This window comes from Anomalospiza imberbis, unplaced genomic scaffold (assembly GCF_031753505.1).
Source record: "Anomalospiza imberbis isolate Cuckoo-Finch-1a 21T00152 unplaced genomic scaffold, ASM3175350v1 scaffold_252, whole genome shotgun sequence".
Taxonomy (NCBI): domain Eukaryota; kingdom Metazoa; phylum Chordata; class Aves; order Passeriformes; family Viduidae; genus Anomalospiza; species Anomalospiza imberbis.
This window is the reverse complement of record NW_027099880.1, coordinates 107302-132000: the sequence shown is the minus strand read 5'-3', so window position 1 is coordinate 132000 and position 24699 is coordinate 107302. Positions and strand designations below refer to the sequence as shown.

Below are 24699 nucleotides of genomic sequence, written 5' to 3'. Positions count from 1 at the left end.
GACTCGGAGCTTTTCCGAGGCATCTCTCCTGCAAGTAGCCACAAATCCAGTCACTGACATGGAGCAGAAACCCCCGAGAGTGCCCAAGCTGTCCTGGGTGGAGGAGAGGAAGAAGGCCCTGGAGCTGGCCCTGCACAGGAGACTGAAGAGGTGGTGCAGTTCAAGGCTCAGCAGGAGAGTGAGTGGCAGAGCTGGGCTGCTGGGCTGGTGGCTGCAGCCAGCTTGGCCACATCCCATCCCATGGCATCCCATGGCATCCCATGGCATCCCATCCAATCCCAGCCCATCCCAGTCCATCCCCTGGGCACTTGCCCATGGACAGGACTAAAGAGGGCCAGGGCAGACACCCCACAGCTGTGCTCCATGCCCTGGGGCATCCCAGGGCTGTCCCTGCCTGGGGAGCGCAGGGCTGGGCTGTGTTCTCCGGCCTCTCCCACAGCCCCTCAGCTCAGGCTGCGCTCGCTCTTTGCCAGGTGCAGCCGTGCAGCGCACACAAGAGCAGGAACACACCCGTGGCCTCTTCCACAGAACAGCGCAGGTACCTGCCGCAATCCCCAGCTGGGCTGGGCCTGCTGTCACCGCTCAGCCGAGCACCACGCTTGGAGCATCCCTGGCTTCCTGCCTTTCTCCTACAGCTGGTTTTCAAATTCATCAAAAGGATTCGGGAGGAAGAGACCAGCACCATGGGCACAGGGCTCAGAGCATCTTCGCACATCTTCAAAACCAAGACCTGTGCTGCCCTGCTGGATATGCTCGTAGAGGAGGGGTTTTGCAATCCAAAGCAAGTAAGCAGCCTGTGGCCATGGTTTGATCCTCCCAGGAATTGCTTGGCCTCCTAAGCCATGCCTACTGGTCACTGGAAGCCTTTGAGGCCATGGCAGTGTGGTGGGAAGGGAAGCACTTCTCTGGGGAAGCTGGGGACATTCCTCCCTCTGGCAGCTTTCCAAGTCTCCCCTGCCTTCTCCAGGTGCCTGCCATGGTGAGGTACATCCACCAGTGGCTCATGGCCAGTCAGTTTGCTGAGCTCAGGCTGAACAGGGCCCTGCTGGATCTCACCGAAGAACAGCCTGCTGATATAGTAATGTGTCCTGGTTTCGGGCAAATTTGGGAGAAAACCTTCAGAAGGAGCCCCCAGAAAGCAAACCCCCACAGCCCCTTGCTCACCTGGTTCGGGAAGAATTTCCTCAGAGAGTAGTGGAAACAACCTGTTTATTGAGCAGGCAAAGCACTCCCCAGCACAAAAAAATGAACAACACCAGATGACAAAAACTCTTTCACCACACTGAAGAGGTGACAAATTCAGAAAGTCTCTGCTGGGAGTGGTTGCCCAGTTCTCGGTCTCCGGCACTGGGGATGGCTGCTGCAGGTCACAAAATGCTGGCTCTTGGTGTTTCTTGGTGTTTCCCAGGTCCCAGTCCTGAGCAGGTTGGGAAGGTATTCAGGAAAGGGAAAGGAAAAAAAACAGTCCAGGGAAGAAATTGGATTGCCTAGCTAAACTAACTAATAAGCAAAAGCAAGGGCAAAAGCAAAAAGCAGGAGCAAGAGCAAAGCGAAAGCAAGCAAGCCAGCAAGCAAGCAAGAGAGCCAGCAAGCCCTAGCCTCTCTCCTAGACACAAACTGTGAGGGAAGGTGAGCTGGCTGATAACAAGACAAAACAAACCTTCACTTTTCGGAGCCAGTCCCGAAAGCACAGAACATAACATCAAGCATAAACAGAACACACAATTGGGGATGCAAGCACCATAATGTCACCCTAGGACATTCCACCCCTTATCTCCGAATCGTCAACATAACTACCAAACGTCATGTAAAAACTTCATCAAGTAAAAACTTCCATCTTTCACTTACTCAGACACATTTCCTTCCATCTCACTTGCTCAAACCTTTGACACACATTTCCTTCTATATCTCTTGCTCAAACCTTCAGCATTCACACATTTCCTTCTGTCTCAGGTCTGTCTGGTTTAATGTAAAGACAGTGGCAGTAACATCCAGCAAACGTGATATTTGCATATGAGGCTCGCCCCACAATCAGATCTCCCTGAGGTACACATCCTGTTGTTCCATATTTCTGCATTATTCACCATGTACAACCTGGTCCCTGAGCAAAGACAGTGCCACCAATGGGTTTGTCTGTACTCGTGGCAGAATTGATCCACACTGTCTTCCCTAACAAACCTCTGATATGTGCCACTGGGACTTTATCTTCGTCTACTATATTCAGGGACTCAGACTGGGCAGGACCTGCTCCATTGGTGGAACCTCGGGTGGTAACTAACCAGGTGGCCTTTGCTAAATGCTGCTCCCAGTTCTTGAAAGATCCCCCACCCAATGCTTTCAAGGTGGTTTTTAACAGTCCATTGTACCTCTCCACTTTGCCTGCAGCTGGTGCATGGTAGGGGATATGGTGCGCCCACTCAGTGCCATGTTCCCAAGCCCAGGTGTTGATAAGGCTGTTCTTGAAATGAGTCCCATTGTCTGACTCAATCCTATCAGGGGTACCATGCCTGCACAGGATTTATTTTCAAGGCCCAGGATGGTGCTCCGGGCAGTGGCGTGAGGCACAGGGGAAGTCTCCAACCATCCCGTGGTGGCTTCTACCATTGTGAGCACGTAGCGCTTGCCTTGGCGTGTCTGGGGCAGTGTGATGTAGTCAATCTGCCAGGCCCCCCCATACCTGTACTTGGACCACTGCCCACCATACCACAGGGGCTTCACTCGCTTGGCCTGCTTGATCTCAGCACACATCTCACAGTCATTGATAACCTGAGAAATACTGTCCATGGTTAAATCCACCCCTCAGTCTCGTGCCCACTTGTGGGTGGCATCTCTGCCCTGATGGCCTGAGGCATCATGGGCCCATTGAGCTAGGAACAACTCCCCCTTATGTTGCCAATCCAAGTCTATCTTTGACACCTCTATCATTGCAGCCTGATCTACCTGCTCCTTGTTTCGGTGTTCCTCATTAGCCCGACTCTTGGGGACATGGGCATCTACATGACAGACTTTCACACACACATTTTCTACCCAAGAGGCAATGTCTTTCCACTCATCAGTAGCCCAGACTCGTTTTCCTCTACGCTGCCAGTTGGCCTTTTTCCACCTTTCCAGCCAGCCCCACAGAGCATTGGCTACCATCCAAGAATCCATATAAAGGTCGAGCTTTGGTCACTTCTCTCTCTCAGCAATGTCCAGGGTCAGCTGAAAAGCCTTGACTTCAGCAAGTTGACTTGATCCACCTTCTCCTTCAGTAGCTTGTGCTACGTGTTGTGTGGGGCTCCATACGGCTGCTTTCCACTTCCAGTTCATCCCTACGATTCCACAGGAACTGTCAGTGAAAACAGCGTATCGAGTTTCCTCTGCTGGTAGTTGGTTGCATGGTGCACCTTCTTTAGCCCTTGTCACTTGTTCCTGCTGCTCTCCGTCAGTGAGACCAAAGTTCTCACCAGCAGCCAGTTTGTAATTATCTCCAAAATCCCAGGGCGATTCAAGTTTCCAATCCGGGTGTGCTGCATGATGAGAGTAATCCATTTGCTCCATGTGGCAGCAGTGTCATGGAGGGTAGTGGGAACCTTTCCTTTAAACATCCACCCCAGTGCTGTCAGTCAGGGTGCCAGGAGGAGTTGTGCTTCTGTGGCAATCACCTCGGAGGTAGCTTGAACTCCTTCATAGGCAGCCAAGATTTCCTTCTCTGTGGGAGTGCATTTGGCTTCAGACCCTCTGTAATTTCAGCTGCAGAATCCCAGTGGTTGGCCTCGAGTCTCCCCAGGCACCTTCTGCCAAAGGCTCCAGGACAAGCCATTGTTCCCAGCTGCAGAGTAGAGCATGTTCTTCACCTCTGGTCCCATCCTGACTGGGCGAAGGGCAACTGCCTGAGCAATCTCCTGCTTGATCGGGGCGAAAGCTTGTTGGTGTTCAGGGCCCCAGAGGAAATAGTTCTTCTTGCAGGTGACCAGGTAGGGAGGGCTCACAATCTGGCTGTACTCGAGAATGTGCATTCTCCAAAAACCTATGGTGCCTAGGAAAGCTTGTGTTTCCTTCTTGCTGGTGGGTGGAGACACCGCAGTGATCCTTTTGGTGACCTCAGTGGGAATCTGACACAATCCGTCTTGCAACTTTACCCCCAGGAACTGGATCTCTCGGGCAAGTCCCTTGACTTTGGTCTTCTTGATGGTGAAGCCGGCTTCCAGCAGTAACTGGATGATCCTCTCTCTTTTCTCAAATACTTCCATTGCAGTGTTCTCCCACACAATGATGCCATCGATGTACTGCAGGGGTTCTGGAGCTTCACCCTTTTCCAGTGCAGCCTGGATCAGTCCAGGGCAGATGGTGGGGCTGTGCTTCCACCCCTGGGGCAGTCGGTTCCAGGTGTACTGCACGCCCCTCCAGGTGAAAGCAAACTGAGGCCTGCATTCTGCTGCCAGAGGAATGGAGAAAAACGCGTTGGGAATGTCAACAGTGGCGTACCGCTTTGCTGCCTTGGACTCCAGCTCGTACTGGAGTTCCAGCATGTCCAGCCCAGCAGCGTTCAGCGGTGGAGTCACTTCATTCAAGGCACGATAGTCCACAGTCAATCTCCACTGAGACTTGTGCACAGGCCAGATGGGACTGTTGAAGGGTGAGTGGGTTTTGCTGACCATCCCTTGGCTCTCCACCTAACGGATCATTCTGTGGATGGGGATCACAGCACCTCGATTCGTCCGATACTGCCAGCGATGCACGGTCAAGGTGGCAATTGGCACTCGCTGCTCTTCCACCCTCAGGAGTCCTCCTGCAGATGGGTGCTCTGACAGTCCAGGCAAGGTGTTCAATTGCTTAATGTGCTCTGCCTCTACAGCAGCTGTGCCAAAAGCCCACCTGAGTCCCTTTGGTTCTTTGTAATTGCCGTTCTGGAGGAAGTCTATGCCCAGAATACCCAGGGCCTCTGGGCCGGTCACAATAGGATGTTTCTGCCACTCCTTCCCAGTCAGGCTCACCTCGGCTCCCAACAGGGCCAATTGCTGTGATCCCCCCGTCACCCCAGCAATGGAAACAGGTTCTGCCCCCACATGTCCCGATGGTATCAGGGGACACTGCGCTCCAGTATCAACTAAGGTGTTGCATTTTTGTGGCTCTGATGTGCCAGGCCATCGGATCTACACTGACCAAAGATCCGGTTTTCCCGTGCCTCTCCTTGGCTCGAGGCAGGGCCCCTCTAGCTCTGGTTATCCTTTCTTCCCTGAGCATTCATACTAGAGGTACCTTCAAGGGGATCTGACAGATCATACCCGGCAGCTCGGTCACTGGAGGCTGAGTCTACCTTCACCTTACTGTAATCCTCTCGGCTAGTGTTTCCCTCCTTGAGTTGACACACCCATGCTGCCAGGACAGAAGTGAGTTGATGTACTTCAGACCTGATTAGCATAAAAATTTTGATAATCAGAATGCCTTGGCAAGAACAAACAGAGCTTTGAAGACTGCAAGAAGACTGAATCAAGAAAGAAGATTGAATCAACTTCTATTAGCTAGAGATGCTGCAAAATGGATGTTTGTTTGTGATGATTAACCCAATTATTGTAGAAAAAATTACTAGTCTTCCTAGAATTTGTATAAGCATATGTAGTCCATGTGAAAAACACGTTCACTCTCCTGTCAAAATGTAAAAAGTTTAATAAAGGACAATAGGAGACAAGGACCATGGAGCAAAGGTTATTTATGGCTGGGTGCATCTTGGCACTCAGCCAAGACCACCCTGTTACCTTCAGGGATCCCCCTTAAATACCTTTTCCCTTACATCAGCCTGTTGCATATTCATAGCCGCTTATGCATATCCATAAACTAGTTTACATTTTCCAGGAGCTATTTTACATGGCCCCTCTTTGGGTCTGCCTTTTCAGAGCATGCGTGTTCCTTGGCTGGGGTTTGGCTCCTTCTCTTTATCCCTTCCAGTTCGGGCCTTGGTCCGCACTGCCTTCAGACGGTGAGTGCTGATGGTTGGCAGATCTGTACAGGTGTGCTCATCCTGTGTTCATTGGATGTTATCCCATCCAAGCAGGCATTTTAACACAAGCATACTTCCATCAGCTATTGCACTACTGTGTCTAAGCCTAATTAACAACAAAATTTAAAACTATATATTTGGAACAAAGTTACTTTAACATCACATATATAAAATCCATTTTAATATTTGCGAAAAGCCAATATTATAATATATATCTAGAACACTTCTCTCCTGCAAGTAAGGGCTGACACAGCTCGGCTTCTTCAACCTGGGCAAGAGACTTAGACTTGACCCAACTGTGGCCTTCCAGTACCTGAGGGCAAGCTACAAGAAAGATGGACAGGGACTTTGTATGAGGGCAGGCAAGGACAGGACAAGAGAGAATGGATCCAGGTGGAAAGAGAGTCGGTTTAGGGAAGGAATTCAGAAAAAAGTCTCTCCTGGAACAGGTTGACCAGAGAAGGTGTGGCTGTCCCGTCCCTGACAGTGTTCAAGGCCAGGCTGCATGGAGCTCTAGACAAGCCGGGCTAGTGCAAGGGGTCCCAAGCCACAGCAGGGGGGTTGCAGCCGTGTGATTTTTCAGATCCTTTCCAAACCAAACCATGCCACGACTCCACGATTCTGGGATACTTCCCCTCCTCATCCTCTGGCAGAAAAAGGATCTTGGCCCCAAGTTCCACATTGCAGACCATGTCTTTTGGCAGCCTGCAACTGTCTCAACAGAGGATGAAAAGAGATGACATTACTGATACGATTTCCCTTTTCAACTCGAAAATTAAATGCTCCACTCCTGTCCACTCTTGCAAAAGTGTCTGAAGAAGCAATTCTTCCCCATGAAATGCTTCGTCTCAGCCAAAGAAGAAAGAAGCCACAGGCCAACACGCTTCTTTATTGCTACATTGTTTGATTTGGTTACTTCTCGAATAGGAATTACTTTGGGGTTTTATTTGTCAGTTTCTCTCTTTCGTTCCGCAGAGCGCGCGGCGGCTCCTCCGTTGGGTTCGCGGAGGCAACGGAAGAACGTTCGCGAGCTCCGGCGGTTCCGCAGCAGCAGCAGCAGCAGCAGCAGCAGCAGCAGCAGCAGCAGCAGCAGCGCTTCTCTCGATCGGTTTTCCGCTCGACTTTCCACTCGCTCCCCATCCCCTTCTCCCTCTCACACTCACTCTATTCCCGTCCCGTCCCGTCCGTGTTCTGCCTCTCCCAGCCCGGCTCATGCCGCGTCCCGCAAGGCGCCGCTCGGCGGGGCCGCCCCGTGCCCGCCCCTGCCCGTCCCGCCGTGGAGCCGCCTCGGCCGGGCTCTCTCTGTACTGGCTGTGGCACTTCTGGAAGTGCCTCTTGCTCTGGTGCTGGCGGAGCAGCGCGGTCTTTTGGCTCCGCCTGGCGCGGGCTCTGGGCTGGCCCCGGCCGAGGCCCCGGCCCCGAACCAAGCCCCTCCCGCGGTTCCGCCCGCAGCCGCCCCGCTGCCGCCCCGCGCCCGCCCCGGCCCCGACAGCGTCGCCAGCAGCTTCCCCGCTCCGAGCTCCGCCGCTGCTCGGCTTGGCCGCCGGCCCCGAGCCGCCGCAGCCCGGGGCGGCTCGGCAAGCAGCAGCGCGCCGGGCGGTCGGGTTCCCGGGGCAGAAGAGCGGGAGCGCGGTGCCGCCCGCACGGGCGGAGAAGCCTCCCCTGGAGCAGCTCTACCGGGAGGGCCCGCTGCTGGGGAGCGGCGGCTGCGGCAGCGTTTACTCCGGGACCCGGCTCGCCGACGGCGCCCCGGTAAGAGACGGGGCCGGAGCGGAGGGGGCGGCGGGCGGCGAGCGGCGGGCGGCGAGCTCAGCCCGGCGCTCGCCTTGGCTTGCAGGTGGCCATCAAGCGAGTGCGCCGGGATCGCATCTCGGAGTGGGCGCGGCTGGTGAGTGAGCGGGGCCAGCGGGAGAAGCCGGCGGGGCGTGCCGGGCGGGGCTAGGGCGAGGCCCGGCAGGGTGGCAGCCGGAACGCCGCGAGGGGAGCGAGCGGGGAGTGAGTGGGGGCCGCGCAGCGTCCTGGGCCGGGCAATGGCCAGCGGCGCTGGGGCCGGGCAGGGGGTGCCCAAGGCACGGCGCAGCATCGGCCCCGCTGAGGGCATCGCGGTCCCCCCGCAGCACAACGGCGCCCTTGTGCCCATGGAGCTGGCACTGCTGTGGATGGTGTCGTGCCCTGGCTTCCGCGGCATCGTGCGGCTCCTGGACTGGTTCGAGCTGCCCGACGGCTTCGCGCTGGTCATGGAGCGTCCGCAGCGCTGTCAGGACCTCTGGGACTTCCTGGCCGAGCGGGGGTTCCTGACGGAGCCCGTGGCGCGGGGGCTGTTCCGCCAGGTGCTGGAGGCCGTGCGGCACTGCACCAGCCGCGGCGTCCTGCACCGCGACATCAAGGCCGAGAACGTCCTCGTCGACCTGGCAACGGGCGAGGCCAAACTCATCGACTTCGGCTGCGGCACGATCCTCCAGGACACGTTCTACACCCGGATGTCAGGTGAGCCCAAAGCCGGGGCCCAGCCGGGCAGCGGAGGTTCCCCCCTTTGCTGGCAGAGGGGGAAGAGGGAGGCAGGGAGAAAGGACAGGAGGGGGAATCCTTCTTCAGCCGGCTGCAGCCAAGTTGCTTTTCGGCGGGGCAGGGGCTGGCTGTTGTGGGACAGGAGCTGGCTGGGAGGGAGGGAGGGAGGGAGGGACGGAGCAGCATGGGCCTGATGAGCTGTGCCCGTGTCCCATAGGAACGCCGGAGTACTGCCCACCGGAGTGGATCCTCTTTGGCTGCTACCATGGCCAGCCAGCCACCATCTGGTCCCTGGGCATCCTGCTTTATGACCTGGTCTGCGGGGACCTTCCTTTCCACACAAACAAGGACATCGTCCGGGGCCAGCTCTTCTTCCCGCCCCGGGTGTCTCAAGGTGGGCATGCGCCTTCAAGGCTCGGGAGGAAGAACGGGGTTGGGAGGGGGCAGCTGGCACAGAAGCGTCCCGCTCCAGCAGCTAGTGAGGAGGTTGATCTCCTGGGTTAGCTGGAGGAGGTGGCACGTGTGCCTCTGTGCTGCTCTCCTCCGGAAGGGAGGATCGATGGGAAGCTTTTGGCTGCAGCTCCAAGCACTCCTAGTGTGGCCTGGGCACCGTGGAATGTGGGAGAGCACGGACAGGAGCCTTGTCCCGCTGAGTGGTGGTTTGTGGTTTGTCTCTGCAGAGTGCCAGCACCTCATCAGGTGGTGTTTATCCATGGAACCCGCAGACAGGCCATCACTGGAAGACCTTTTTGAGCATTCTTGGCTGCAGGAGCCCTGCCTGGCCCAGGAGACAGCAGAGATCCATCCCTCTGCTCAGTAGGATCCAGGAGCCCAGCAAGTACCAGCTGCATGCGTCTCGTGGCACTCCAAGAAAACCCCGGAGCGTTTCCCTGCGGCCGCGGCCCGGAGGAGAGAGCACAGCTGAGGAGATGCTTCCGCTGGTCCCCGGCGAGTTGTGGAGGGAGCGTCTCAGTGCTCCCCGTCCCATTGGAGAAGTGGTGGCAGTGCAGTGAAGGTGCCACGGACTGGAACAGGGGAAACATCCCCCTGCAGCTCAATGGCATCGAGATGAGCCCGCAAGCCGAGGCACAGCTGGCGTGTTCTTCTGGAGCACCACATGGAGCTGGGAACCCCATCCTCGAGCTGGCCGCTGGCGGGGCAAAGCCGAGTGGCTTTGGCTGCGGCCCCTTCCTGGAGGACACGCTCTGCGCCCCGATGAAATCAAGATGAGTCCCCAGCCGGCGCAGGGGCGGGGGGATGCTCGTGCTTCCAGGCATGGCAGGGCTCGGGCTGGCCACGCGCTGTAGGTTCCCCGCTTGGCGGCCCTGGGGAATATTAATTTTTCCCCCGGCCGCCAAGCTGCTTTTTGGTGGGAGAGGGGACGGGTGTTGTGGAAGGGGAGCCAGCTCCTGGCCTTGCTGACAGCTTCTGCCAGCCAGCCTGGCATGGGCTGGGGTGGGGGCAGCCAGCCTGACAAAGCATCCATCCATGTGGATGGGGGCAGCAGAGGGGGACGGGTTCTGAAGCCATGCCCCAGCTGATCTGCTTTTTAGGCCCTTGAGGAACGGGTGCGTTTACGGGCGGGAAAGGTGGGGTTTTTTCCCACCCATGGACAGGTTTAATTCTCGCATGGAGTGCTCAGACCCTCCTCAGGCCCGTGAAACGGTGACAGGCTTTGTAGCTTCTTCTTGTTTCCAGGTCTTGTTTAGAATTGATTTCATGCAATTGTTCTTTGTTTTCCCAGGAAGATTACACCTGGTGCCCGGACCGGACGGGGAAGCGCCTGCACTGTCCGTGGAGCACCTCCAGTGCCAGCGCTACCCCAGGGGCCACGGTCTGCGGGGACATCCCCTTCAAGAAGGACGAGAACCTTGTGCGGGATCGGCTCCTCTCCTGGCAGCAGGTCTCCAGAGGTGGGCACCCTGCTCCACAGCTAGGCTGGCAGAAGGGCTTCGGGCAGAGGGCAGCAGGCACACGGGCATCCCGCCCTTGCAGCTGCTGAGGAGGCTGCTGTGCTGTGCTTAAGCAGAGGAGGTGGAACGTGGCCTGCCACGCTGCCCTTCTCTCGAAACAGAGAATGGCTCGGGAGGTTTGGGCTCTGAGCACAGCCAGCAGCCTGGCCCGGGCCCAGGCCATGGTGGGACAGGGGGACAGGAGCCTTCTGTGACTGACCGTGGCTCTCTGGTTTCTTTCCACAGGCTGCCAGCACCTCATGCCATGGAAACGGCTCCGCTCGGCCTGCCAGTCTGGGAGGGCTGGAGGGCGGCGGGTGCTCGTTTGCTGTCAAAAATAAATTGGTTTTTTTTTGTCATCATCACGATCACAGCATTTCTTTCATCCTTTTCCAAGGTTTTGGCCTCCCTTCCTCCAGGCTAATCTTTTTGTGTCCTTCCTCAGCCACTTGATGGCATTTGGCAGGGGGGGTTAAGCAATGTTAAAAGTTCAACAACAGCTCCTGTTGCCAACTGCAGCAGCCCCTTCAAGAGCCCTGAGCTACCAGCGAGGTCCACATCTGCCTTGCAAAAGGGAGTGGTTTGCAGCCATGGGGTTGTCACCCTGCTGCAAAAGCTGGGAGGAAATCACAAGTGGCAAAATGCCAATTTGGCTCAAGCCTCGCCCAGGTTTTTCATCTTTTCCCTCTGCTCAGTGATAGGCAGGCAGGGCTGGACTCCAGCGAGGTTCAAGCTCTTGGTGCTCCCTGGCATCAAGGGGATCAAGTCAACTCTTGTATGCAGTGACTGCAATAGAGCTCCTGAAGGAAAAAAGGGAATGTCGTGAGGTGGGGCCTCCTTCTTGTCCCCTTTGTCTGCCCAGGAGCCCCTTGGAAAGGGAAATGCCCACACGGGTTTATCTGACTCCTTCCCAGCCAGCCTTTCCCTCACTCCCGGGTCTCATTTGCTCTGCAGGCTTCACCAGCTCGCTCAGCTCGGAGGAGCTCTCAGAGGAGAAAACGCTGCCTGGCGTGGGGCTGTCTGATCCTGTTGCGGTGTGTCTCCTCCCTCCCAAAGGTAACCCTCTCCCCCCGCCCCAACACCCATGAGCCCTGGCTGTGAGACAGGGGGTCCAGGGGGTCGAGTGATTGGCAGATTTGAAAGATACCCCCTGCCCCCTGTGGCTATTGGTAGACCTAAGTGCCCCTTCTCCCCTGGCACCCCTCCCCCTCACCTGCTTGGTGGCTACCTGTCCCTGCCCCTCCCCTTACCCCCGGGTTAAAAGGACAATCCAGCCACGTGGCCGGGCCTTCTGTTGGAGCTGCCACCAGGTCCACAACTCTGTAGCTGAAATAAAGACTCTGGATCAAGCTCTAGCAGAAGTGCCTCCTTTCTTCACCATCGCCTGAAGCCTCTCCACTGAGGAATATCGCTCGCAGCCTCTGAGTAACCCAAGGGTGTCACTGGGGAGGAAACATCCCAGCTGCCGCCATTGGACTCAGCAGCAAGGCAAGCCCGGGCAGGTCTCTGTCGGAATATTGGGAAACCCCAATAAACTCCTACATCAACCCACTGAAATTTATATGTGGCAGAGAAACACTTTAGTGGGGTGCAGACCCCTGCCCTCCTGCCAGGTCAATAAAAGGGCTTTTGGCTGACAATGCATTTGTCTGCCGATTTCTTTGAATGAGGGAGACCCCTCAGGACTGCTGTATCCTGAGGGAACACCGTTGGCCTTGGCCTGTAGGCACCTGCACAAGCTTAAAATCAGCTGCCTCAGCTTCCAGGACCTCTCTTGGCCGGCATCCTGACGTGAAGAGATTAGGTGGGAAGAAGACAAGAAGCAAATTTTGAAGCTTTAAAGCAAACATTAGTCAGTGCAGCAGCACTGAGTCTTCCTGCCTTAGACAAACCCTTCTATCTGTTTGTGAATATAGAAAAAGGGGCAGCACATGGAGGGTTAGCCCAGGACTGGGGAGGATCCAGGAAACCAGTGGCCTATTTATCAAAACCGCAAGACCCTGTCAGCTGGGGGTGGCCAACCTGCATTCAGGCGGTGGCAGCGAGCGCCTCACTTGTAGAAGAAAGCAAAAAATTAACCTTTGGGGGAAAACTGAAAATATATACCCCACACTCAGTAAGGAGTATCCTCAGCTAAAAGGCTGAGAAATGGCTCACTGATTCCCAAGTACTAAAATAAGAAGCCATCTTAATAGATAATGGTTTAGAGCTAGTCGTGAGTAGCCAACTCAACCCTGCCCAGTTTTAGATGAAAACCAGGTGAGGAATTAATACATAATTGCCTAGAGGTTATAAACTATCAAACTAAAGTAAGAGAGGACCTAACAGATCAACCACTCCAAGGTGGGAAACGATTGTACATCGATGGAATTTCACGGGTAATCCAGGGCACAGGGTATTGGGGTAGGCTATAGCAGATGAAGAGTTAGTGGCCCTAGAAAAAGGAAAGTCACCTTCCAACTGGTCAGCCCAAGCATGTGCGTTGTATGCCCTAAAGTGAGCTCTGGAAATATTCACACAGAAAAGAGAAACAATATATACAGACTCAAAATATGCTTTTGGAGTACTGCATACCTTTGGAAAAATTTGGGAAAAGAGTGAGCTATTAAATTCAAGGGGAAAAGAACTAAAAACTTCTTTTAGAAGTGTTAGAAACTTTACAATTACCAGAAGAAGTGGCAGCAGTATATGTTAAAGGACATAAAAAAGGAGTGACTCAAGAAGCACCAGGGAACCATTTACAGATTTAGATGCTAAGAATTCAGCCGAATCAGGGACAGAAAAACTAATGATAGCATTAACCCCCATGAGAGAAATGGAAGAAGTCTGCGTATTCAGTGAGACAGAAGAGAAAGAATTCTTCAAAACAGGAGCCAAGAAAGATAACAAAGGGAAGTGGAGAGCCAATGTTGTGAGTAAAACACTTCCAGAATCAATCATTCCCCAATATGGGATGGTGAACAGGATTGATTCAGACCAAGTGTAAGAGGCCGTCTGAAGCCCCCACTTTTGCCCACCAATTGCCACGAGGAGAAACCCCTTCCCCCAATGCAGTAACGGCTTGGAGAGAGCAGCAGTGCAGGTGCGGTTGCTGCACTGTTACGTTAGCTGTTCCAAACCAGGCCTGGCAAGGACTTGGCAAGGACCTGGCATGATCACAGGAAGGAACGGCCTACTGCATATTTGCCCACTCTCCTCCTGAAGCCAAATGAACTTTTGGGGTGACCCTAGTGGTCTCTCACTGAAGACCTCTCATCTGCCCCATTACCACTGTGACAGTCGGACGGAGATTGAAAACCCTCCTCCCAAGGACTGAGACTGAGACCCCTACCACAGGGAGTGGGGAAACCACTAATGACATGACCTGTTCTTCTTCAGTAATTCCAATGGACTTATTCTTCATTGTGTTTTCCTGCTTTGGTGGTTTCAGTGGACTCACTTGTTCTCCTGCAGCAATTGCAACGGACTTTCATTGTCCTGCATGTTCCCCCCTTTTTTCCTCCGTGGAGTATAACTGGACCCCTGAGTTGACCAGAACTTTGAAGACTTCCCCGACACGACCAGACAGATCCCCATCGTCCGGACCAGTGAGGATCTCGCCTGTGTTGGTAGCTATTCCCATCCCCCTCTTTTCTCTCTCTCTCTCTCTCTATCCTTTTATCTCCTTTCTGATCCCCACTATTGCACTTACTGTTTTGGCCCCTAATAAAGGTGCATTTGTTGTGATTAACTAATAGTCCCTTGTTGTTTGCCTTTTTGCACTTTTGGGATCAGTGAAAAGAACCATCACGACACCCCGCACAAGCAGATCGTGACACCAAGGAGCTCATTTCACCTCTAAAATACTGCAAAAAGTTGTTCAAACCCTGGGAGTAAATGGGAATTACACACTCCATGGCATCCACAGAGTTCTAGTCACATTGAGAGGATGAATCAAACTCTTAAAAGAGCTCTAGATAAGCTAATGATTGAAACCCAAATGTAATGGATGAAATGTCTCCCTTTGTCCTTATTAAGACTTAGAACTCAACCCCAGTCAGATCTGGGGGTCTCACCTATGAAATGACGTTTGACTTACCCTTTTTGACCTCACCCCAGAGGGTTGCCACCTATGAGGAAGGGGAAGCCAATGCCAAAAAATATGTTATGTCTATAGCAGAAACCTTAGAAGGGCTAAGACATAGAGGGGCAATTCCTCAAACTACCACCCTGGATTTCAGAATCCATAATATTAATCCTGGGGACTGGGTGATGATCAAGTCATGGAGAGATCAGTCTTTAACTCCTCAATGGGAAGGTCCCTTTCAGGAACTGCTCACCACTGAATCAGCCGTGTGAACTGCAGAGTGGGGATGGACTCATGCCCACAGATGGACTCATGCCAACAGAGTTAAAGGCCCAGCAGGAAAAACACAAAGAATGGACGACATATAACATCCAGACCAGGTGAAACAAGATTGAATCTCAAGCAGAGACTGAAAGACAACCAGAAAAACACCAAGACGCCTAAAGTCAAGCTTCCACCAACCAGTTTGAGAACTGTCTTCCTGTTTTAATGGGTGAGAATTGCAAGCATCTGTTGAGGGGAAGTACACAAGGGACTGTAAAAGGTAATGGGACAGCTTCTTTAAGAAAATAAGACAAAGGAAGGAGGGCAAGACCCATTTGTTCACTTCCAAGAAGATGGCATAGCCCTGCTGTGGGTAGCAACCCCGTAGGCATGGTAAGGTAGGGACAAAAGGCCATATTGGACCACTGTCATTCCCCAACTGTCTTTGAATACAACAGGGACTGGAGGGCGAGACCGAGCTGGCCTCTGGACCCCTAAGACACACTGACTATGGGTAACAACCACATAGGCATGATAGATGGGAGTCAAAGCCATCCTGGACCTCTGTTAGGCCCTTTTGTCCATTCCAAATAAGTGTGTCTAAGGAAAACCTGAGATTTTTCTCCTGTTCCCACTGTCCTTGCCCACATCAACAGATGCTAGTATGACTCTTTCAATAAAAAAATTTCTTACTTAATTGTTCAAGCATAATGACATATAGAAAAAGAAAAGGGGGGTTTGTTATAGATGAGTAATCCTATGGTTGACTCTCACAATTACGGGGTGAATATTAAGTATATGGTAAGAGAAGTTTTGTAGGTGTATAGTTATCTTTCCCTTCCCCCTTGCATTGTTATCATGGGATGTCCTCAGTAGTCAGGGCATTTGGGAAGGTCGGCTTGTTGCTATGGCAGCGCCTGAGCTCCAATCAAGCTGTAAGAAAGTGATCTCCACCACTGGACAGCGAAGGAGGAGTGGATTGACAAGACTTTGGGAGGGGCTGGAGGTATAAAAGACAGAACATCCATTTTGTAGATGAGCACATGGTGATTGAATCCTTTGCTCCGGAAACTGCATTTATTCTTTATTCACTCTTCTGTTGAATTTTGACAAGGTCTTAATAAACCAGTTAAATTTTTGAAAGTGAAAATTGTTTCTCACATGGGGTTGGGGAATGTGGGGCAAGGTTGTCCACACTGGGTCAGACCTCAAGGTAAAACTTCTCTGACCTGGCCGGACCTCCTTAGGAGTGGCCCTACATCAATATCAATCACAGAATGCTGCAATCAGCTCTTCTCTAAAGAGAACAGTAATAAAAGACACTCTTTAAATAGGAATACATATTATTAGTAGCTCTTTAAAATATTTCTCCATAACTGCAAAAGGAAAACTTCTTAATGAACTGCATTAGAGCAAAGGAAAATCAACGCACCGCCATCGCTTCTCAGGACTTGCTTCATCCTAATGAGCCCCGTGGTGCATTTGGAGCTGAGCCCTGGAACCTCAGGGCCCGAGATGAGATAGCACAAACCTTTCCAGGAGTCAAAGTCAGAGGAAAAACCCGAAGTTTCTTGAGCCATTAATGGGCGCCACTGAGGTCCATCCCCAACATAGGCTCCTCATGGACTCCTTGGAGGAGAGAATTGGAGGACAGGATGTCACAGAAACTTCTCAGAGAGTCAGAGTGAAAATGACAAACCAAAGTACCTTAAACTCCTTGAGTATCTCAAAGCATCAATGATCCCCACTGATTGTCAGTGCAAAGCTCTCAAGGGACTCATTAAAACAGATAATTTCAGGCTGTGACTGCTCAATCTTTCTCACAGAATCTGTATCAAAAGAGAAACACCAAGTACCTGAAAAGAACTGAAGTACCTTGAAGCATTAATGAGCCCCACTGATTGCTGTTCCTGACAAAGCCTCTCCAGGGACTAATTACAGCAGATAATTGGAGGCCATCACTGCACAAAGCTCTCAGAGACTCCAAGGCAAAAGCCGAAGTGCTTTGAAAAACCTGCAGTCCCTGGGAGCATGAAGGAGCCCCCAGGGCCATTCCTGAGCAAGGCTCCCCAGGGACTCCTTCCAGCAGATCCTTGAGGCCACTGGGATGTGGGCTAGGGGGGGATGCTGAGGGCAGGACAAGGGGCTGACAGTGCCCAGCCTGGCTGGGGCTGTGCCAGGAGGCCCCAGTGCCTCAGGACAAGGTGTCTCCTGACAGCCCTTGGTGGCACAGACCCTGCTGTGCCCCTGGGCACCAGGACTTGGCTTCTCTTTGTCCCCACCTGATATCGGTGCCTCCAGTTCTCTGCTCTGCCTGGGGCCTGGGGACACTTTCTCAGTCGTGTCCCTCAGTGGGACCCATTAAAAGTCAGAGAAACTTTGGAGTTGGATTCTGACTTGGGAGTTCTGGAGAGGTTTCTGCAGCTCCCTCTCAGGGCCTGATGTTCAGGGCCTGAGCACAAAGCCCCAGAGGGTCATTAAAGTCCTTGTGCTGTGTCTGTGCTGCTGAGCTGGGCCGGGCTCCTGGCACAGAGGGTGATCCTGGTAAGCAAGGAGAGCTTCAAAAGCACATTTCTCTGGATGAGCAGCTCTTCTCCCAGCCCAGCAGGGCTGGGGCACTGCCTGCAGCCAGCCCAGGCACAGCACAGAGGCACAGAGAGCTTCCATCAGTCAGGGCTGGGAAGATGCTGAGAAGTGCCTGGGGCAGAATCCCTGGCAGCCCTTGGCACAGGAACCTCTGGCTGCAGGACAATGCAGCTGCAGCTCCTGGAGTGATCTCCTACAGCCGGAACATCCCAATGCCCACAGACCCTGTGAGTACAACTCTGAGTATTTCTGGCACAGGGGAGGTGAAATGCTCATGAATCTCTGACATGCTGAAGGGTTCTGATCAGTCACAGAATAGTTCCAAAACAAGGATTTTGATTAAAATGAGGAAACTTCCAAAGACTTTGTATTGTTTCGTGCTATTGAAGAATGGTGGGCAGGGGTGATAAGTATTAATGGTTGATTATGAATTTTGACAAGTGCCTCAGACATCCAAACTTTAACTTTTAGGGATCAATAGGTGCACAGGAGATCCCTAATGTGCTTGCAGCCACTCTGCCCATGGACAGCACCAGCATCACCTTTGCTGGAGCCATCAGGCTCAGTCTGAGCTGTCCTTTCTCCAAGCTGCAAACAGAACCTGCCCCCAGCCAGTGCCCTGCAAATAGGCAGGGTTCTGTCAGCCCAAGGAGAATGCACAGAGATTTGGGGTCTGTGAGTGCTGGCAGGGAGAGCTCAGGCACAGGGAAACACCTGCATGAGGAAAATCCCCAGGAAGCAGAGAGAAGATCAGGGAAGGAGAGAAAGCAAAACCCAGAAATGCTGTGGCAGGGAGAGTTTAGAGATGTCCAGAGGATCCCCTCCAGTGCAGCCCCTCCCGCTGAACAAGCCCCCTCCCTCCTGTCCCCCCAGCCAAGCCTCTGCCCTCAGGGCCGGGGCTCCAAGGCGTGCAGCCCCTCCTGTGCAGGCAGAGCTGCAGCAGAGCCGTGGGGCAGCTCTGCAGCCCCGGGCCCAGTTCCCTCTGCAGAGCACAGGGCTGGGAGCAGCTGCCCGGCACTGGGGGCTCTGGGAGGGGGCACAGCTGGCTCAGGGTGACACAGCTGTCCCCAGTGCCTGGCTCTGGGCAATGCTGTCAGTGCAGCCAGGGAAGGAGCTGCATCTCCCTGCATCCAGTGCCATCAGAAGGACACTTGGAAGTCTCCCTGAGATTCCAGTCCAAGCTGGGAGCTTCAATCCAGGGTGCAAACCTGTCCTAGAGCATCTCTGAGTTACAAATGTGGAGCAGGGCTGTGGTGGATCCATCTGTCTCAGTAGCACCATAGCGTTTTTAAAAGAAACATGAGAGTGTGAACATCCGTCATTTGAAAAAGTGAAAGCCCAGAGAAACTCCAAAGAGAATGAAGTGACAGACCATCTCCCCTCAGTTTCCACTCATAATCTTCCCTCAGGGAACTCTGTTCTACCAGAGGGAGGCAGGAATGTTGAGTGTTTCTGATATCCAAGAAGAGCAGGAGAGACATGGGGGGAGCTTAAAATGAAAACCTCTAAACTCTTAAACAGAGAAGAGTGTCCGTGTGTGTTACAGAGGAGGGTGTATGGGAAATGGCTTTGGTTTTGGTTACAGGTATCTCCTCTAACTCTTCACTGTCCTTTCTCCATGAACAGGTCCCCATGTGCAGCCACAGCCAATGTCCAACAGCAGCTCCATCAGCCACTTCCTCCTGCTGGCACTGGCAGACACGCGGCAGCTGCAGCTCCTGCACTTCTGCCTCTTCCTGGGCATCTCCCTGGCTGCCCTCCTGGGCAACGGCCTCATCATCAGCGCCGTAGCCTGCGGCCACCACCTGCACACGCCCATGTTCTTCTTCCTGCTCAACCTGGCCCTCAGCGACCTGGGCTCCATCTGCACCACTGTCCCCAAAGCCATGCACAATTCCCTCTGGGACACCAGCACCATCTCCTACTCAGGATGTGCTGCTCAGCTCTTTTTCTTTATGTTCTTCGTCTCAGCAGAGCTTTCCCTCCTGACCATCATGTGCTACGACCGCTACGTGTCCATCTGCAAACCCCTGCACTACGGGACCCTCCTGGGCAGCAGAGCTTGTGCCCACATGGCAGCAGCTGCCTGGGCCAGTGCCTTTCTCAATGCTCTCATTCACACGGCCAATACATTTTCCCTGCCCCTGTGCCATGACAATGCCCTCAGCCAGTTCTTCTGTGAAATCCCCCAGATCCTCAAGCTCTCCTGCTCCAAATCCCACCTCGGGGAACTTGCACTCCTTGCTGTTAGTGCCTGTTTAGGACTTGGCTGTTTTGTGTTCATTGTTTTCTCCTATGTGCAGATCTTCAGGGCCGTGCTGAGGATCCCCTCTGAGCAAGGACGGCACAAAGCCTTTTCCACCTGCCTCCCTCACCTGGCCGTGGTCTCCCTGTTCCTCAGCACTGGCACATTTGCTCATCTGAAGCCCCCCTCCATGTCCTCCTCCCCATCCCTGGATCTGTCAGTGTCTGTTCTGTACTCAGTGGTGCCTCCAGTCCTGAACCCCCTCATCTACAGCCTGAGGAACCAGGAGCTCAAGGCTGCAGTGTGGACACTGATGACTGGACGATTTTCAGGAACATTAAACTGCTGGCCAATTTCTGAAAATCACTTGTAATTAAAGTCATCTTTGATACTTCTTGTTTGTTTTCATTTTGGAGGTTCATATTTTGTTTTACTTTTTTCATACTGCCCACAAATAAAAAATACACACTGTGCCATTTCTCATTTTGTTTCCCGCCTCCTTCTCTGTGCCCACAGACTGTGTCAATGAGGGGCTGCGCTCTTGGTGGCTTTAAAGGAACTCAAGGATGTCCCAGCAAAATTTTCTGCAGAGATGCCCTTTTGTTGCCTTCTCTGGAGCTGCAGCAGCAATGTCTGTGTGCAGAGCTGGGGCAGATCAGTGCTGGCACAGCAGCTGTGCCCAGCAGCAGCAGCACTTGGTGTTGCCAGTGCTGCTCCCGTGGCCCTGCCCCGCTGCCCTGGTGGCCCTGGTGTTGCTGCAGGGCCTGAGTGCTCTCGGGGCCGGGCACAGTCCTGGGGGTGGCAGTGCCGGGGCTGCAGCAGGGACAGCCCATGGGCACAGCTGGGGCAGCGCTGACGCCCCAGGCCAGGGCCTGGGGGCTCCAGGCTCCTTGCCCAGGCTCTCTCAAGAACACGGCCAGGCCAAGGCTCAGCACAGAAAACCCCCGTGAGCAGCCCCAGGCTGGCCGTGGGCAGGCTGGGGGCAAACAGCATGGCTGGTGCTCTGCAAGGGCCCTGGGGGAGACGGGAAGGAGCAGCAGAGCAGGGGCTGATCCATCCCCAGTGCACTGGACAGCCCAGGGCAGCGTCCCAGAGCGTCCTCATGGAGCTGCCAACAACATCCCCCCTCTGCAGCCCTGGTTTCTCCCCCAGCTCACACAGGTGCCGCATCCTTGCAGGCACAGCCACAGCAGCGCTGGCTCAGGAGCCCCTGTTTGCATTGCACACAGCAGGCGGAAGCACCCCCATGCTGCTGCTGTGGGGACATGAACCTGAGGGAGCACAAATGCCATCAGCCCCTGGGGCCAGGAAGGGCTGGGGGACGCCAGGGAAACCACTCAGCTTTGTCCTGGCCTCTGCAGCCAGCCAGAAAGTTTGTTCCCATCAGCTGGGAGTTTCCTGTCCCACTGCAGACGCTGCTGCTCAGAGCCAGGGCTGCCTGGCAGCCACCCCCAAACTGCCCTGAGCATTTCCTTGGCTTCACCTTTGCTTTCTTTTTCCTTCCCTTGTACATATTTCTTCCTGTTGCCCACCCCTGTTCCCTGCCCTGCAAACAGCCCATCCCTGTTTGCCCTTTCCTCTCTGGCCCCACTCCCCATTCCAGTTCCTGACTTGGCACCATGGGATCGTCCCTTGGGGAGCAGGATCATCCCACAAGTGCTGCAGGAATTGTCTGCAGGCTCCTGCAGTGCCTCGTACTGCTCCCTTGCCAGAGGCATCCCAGGCCAGGGGGGCACATCTGGGCTGCTGTGTCTGGCTGTGGGGCTGCCTGTTCTGGGCAGTGAGGAGGGGCTGCAGAGGCTCTGCAGGACTGACAGGATGGGCTTTGGGGCTGTGAGGAGAAGCTGAGGGACCTGGGCTGCTGGAGCTTCTGAAGAGGAGGCCCAGGGCTCCTCCTGCAACTGCTCCAAGGGTGGTTTCAGAGAATCACAGAATCAACAAGGCTGGAAAAGACCTTGGAGATCATCACGTCCAACCTGTGCCCTGACACCGCCTTGTCTCCCCTGAGCCTCCTCTTCTCCAGGATAAACAACCCCAGCTCCCTCAGCCGCTCCTCACAGGACTTGTGCTCCTGACCCCTCACCAGCCTTGTTGCCCTTCTCTGGACACACTCCAGCCCCTCCAGGTCCTTCCCAAACTGGGGAACCCAGAACTGGACACAGCACTCGAGGTGCTGCCCAACCAGTGCTGAGCACAGGGGAAGAATCACTGCTCTGGTCCGGCTGGCCACACCATTCCTGATACAGGCCAGGAGCCATTGGCCTTCTTGGCCACCTGGGCACACGGCTGGCTCATGTCCAGCCTGCTGTCCATCAGTCCCTGCAGGTCCCTTTCTGCCGGGCTGCTGTCCAGCCACTCTGTCCCCAGCCTGTAGCGCTGCAGGGGTTGTTGTGGTCAAAGTGCAGGACCTGGCACTTGGACTTGTTAAACCTCACCTTGTTGGATTTGGGCCCTGGATCCAGCCTGTCCAGGTCCCTCTGCAGAGCCCTCCTGCCTTCCAGCAGATCAACACCCCCAGACAACTTGGTGTCACCATGGTTCCATGAGGCCCCTGAGTGTCCCAATGGTCTCCATGATTCCATGAGGCCTCCCAGTGTCACAATGTCCCTCTGGTGACACAAAGTCCCTTGGATCCTTGGGCCCTGCAGTGTCACAATGGCACCGTGGTGCCCCAGGGCCCTGCAGTGTCACAATGGATCCTTGGTTCCATGAGGTCTGGCAGGGCAGCAATGCTCTCCTTGGTTCCCGCTGTCTCCCATGCCTCCCACTGTCAGGCTATAGAAGGACACCTGGCCGATGAAGGGGAGTGGGAGTGGGTACCTACTCGAGGAGGTAATAATAAAAATCCCTCCCAACCCCTTCTCCCAAGCCAGGCGCCACTTCAGATTCGGTATGATCCCTGGATCTGGAGAGTCAGCCAGATGGTTTAGAAGAAAATTATCTGCCCAGTGAGCCTCCCAGTTATGATTCATCTGTGAGACAGATCAGCACCTCTAACATCAAAAAGGAAAGAAGGGTAATTGTGGCGGGTGACTCCCTCCTGAGGGGAACAGAGGGCCCCATATGTCGACCAGACCCACCCCACAGAGAGGTCTGCTGCCTCCCTGGGGCCCGGGTACGGGATATCACTGACACACTGCCTGGGCTGATTCAGCCCTCTGATTATTGCCCACTGCTGATACCCCAGGCTGGCAGTGATGAGATTGAAAAGAGGAGTGTCAGGGCAATTAAAAGGGACTTTAGGGCATTGGGTCAGGTGGTTAATAGGACAGGGGCACAGACAGTCTTTTCCTCAGTCCCTTTGGAGTCTGAGAAAAATGCTGAAAGCAATAGGAGAGCTCACATTATCAACGAGTGGCTCAAGGGTTGGTGTCATCGACAAAATTTTGTATTCTTTAATCATGGGGCAACTTTTACAGCACCTGGCCTCCTTGGACCAGACGGGCTTCATCTTTCGGTGAAGGGCAGAGGAATTTTAGCTCATGAACTGGCAGAACTTGTTGAGAGGGCTTTAAACTAGGTCTGAAGGGGAAGGGGATGCAGCTGCGTTTTCTGGAAGCAGGCTCGTGGGTGGTAAGCCTGAGCTAGGGGTGAAATCAGCAGCCCAGCTGAGGTGCATGTACACCAATGCACACAGCATGGGTGACAAACAAGAAGAGCTGGAGGCCAAGGTGCAGCAGCAGAGCTATGATGTAATTGCCATCACAGAAACAGGGTGGGACGACTCACATGGCTGGAGCGCTGCACTGGATGGCTGCAAGCTCTTCAGGAGAGACAGGAAAGGGAGAAGAGGTGGAGGGGTGGCCCTTTACATTAGGGAGGCTTTTGATGCTACGGATGTTGAAACTAATGATGATGGAGCTGAATTTCTATGGGTGAGACTTAGGGGGAAGGCCAACAAGGCTGACATCCTACTGGGAGTCTGTTATCATCCACCCAACCAGGAAGAAGAGGTGGACAACTCATTCTATAAGCAGCTAGAGAATGTTTCTGGATCATCAGCCCTTGGTTTTGTAGGCGACTTCAACCTGCTGGACATCTGCTGGGGACTCAATACAGCTGAAAAGAGGCAGTCCAGGAAATTTTTAGAGTTTGTGGAGGACAATTTTTTGTTGCAGCTGGTGAGTGAGCCCACCAGGAAAGGGACTATGTTAGATCTGTTGTTTGTAAATAGAGATGGGCTGGTGGGAGATGTGGTGGTTGGAGGCCGCTTGGGGCACAGTGATCATGAAATTATAGAGTTCTCAATATTTGGTGAAGTCAGGAGGAACACTAATGAGACTTTTACATTGGACTTTGGAGGGCAGACTTTGGCCTACTTAGGAGACTTATTCCGAGAGTTCCTTGGGAAGCAGTCCTTGAAAACAAAGGAGTTCAGGAAAGGTGGGCAAGCTTCAAAACAGAGATCTTGAGGGCACAGGATCAAACTGTCCCTGTGTGCCAAAAGACGAGTCAACTAGGCAAACGTCCAGTCTGGATGGGAAAGGAAGTTTTGAAGGAACTTAGGAATAAAAGGAGGATGTATCATCTTTGGAAGGAGGGTCAGGTCTCTCAGGAAGTATTTAAGGGGCTTGCTGGGGCATGAAGGGAAGAAATTAGGGAGGCTAAAGCTCAGTTTGAACTTAAAATGGCAGCTTCTGTAAAGGCTAATAAAAATGTTTTTGCAAATATATCAATGGTAAAAGGAAGGGTAAGACCAACCTTTGTTTTTTATTAGATGTGGAGGGGAATTTAATAACTGCAGATGAGGAGAAGGCAGAGATGCTTAATGCCATTTTTTGCCTCAGTTTTTAGTGAGAAGACGATTTGCCTTCAGGACAACTGTCCTCCTTGGCTGGTAGATGGTGTCAGGGAGCAGAGTGGGCCTCTGTTATCCAAGAGGAGGCCATCAGAGAACTGCTGAGCTGCTTGGATGTTCATAAATCCATGGGACCAGATGGGATCCACCCCAGGGGGATGAGGGAGCTGGCAGATGATCTTGTCAAGCTGCTCTCCATCATTTACCAATAGTCCTGGCTCACTGGTGAGATCCCAGATGACTGGAAGCTGCCCAATGTGATGCCCATTCACAGCAAGGGTGGGAAGAAGGATCCTGGTA

At 53.7% G+C, this 24699-nt stretch overlaps 1 protein-coding gene across 1 annotated transcript; it reads left to right on the top strand.

Moving 5' to 3' along the window:
* The first annotated feature begins 7192 nt into the window (after positions 1-7192).
* LOC137466528 (serine/threonine-protein kinase pim-1-like) lies at positions 7193-9610 on the top strand. Its single transcript, XM_068178252.1, has 5 exons — positions 7193-7732; positions 7818-7868; positions 8098-8467; positions 8706-8882; positions 9169-9610. The coding sequence occupies exons 1-5, from the start codon at positions 7193-7195 to the stop codon at positions 9306-9308; spliced, it is 1278 nt and encodes a 425-aa protein (XP_068034353.1). The 3' UTR covers positions 9309-9610.
* The last annotated feature ends 15089 nt before the right edge of the window (positions 9611-24699 follow it).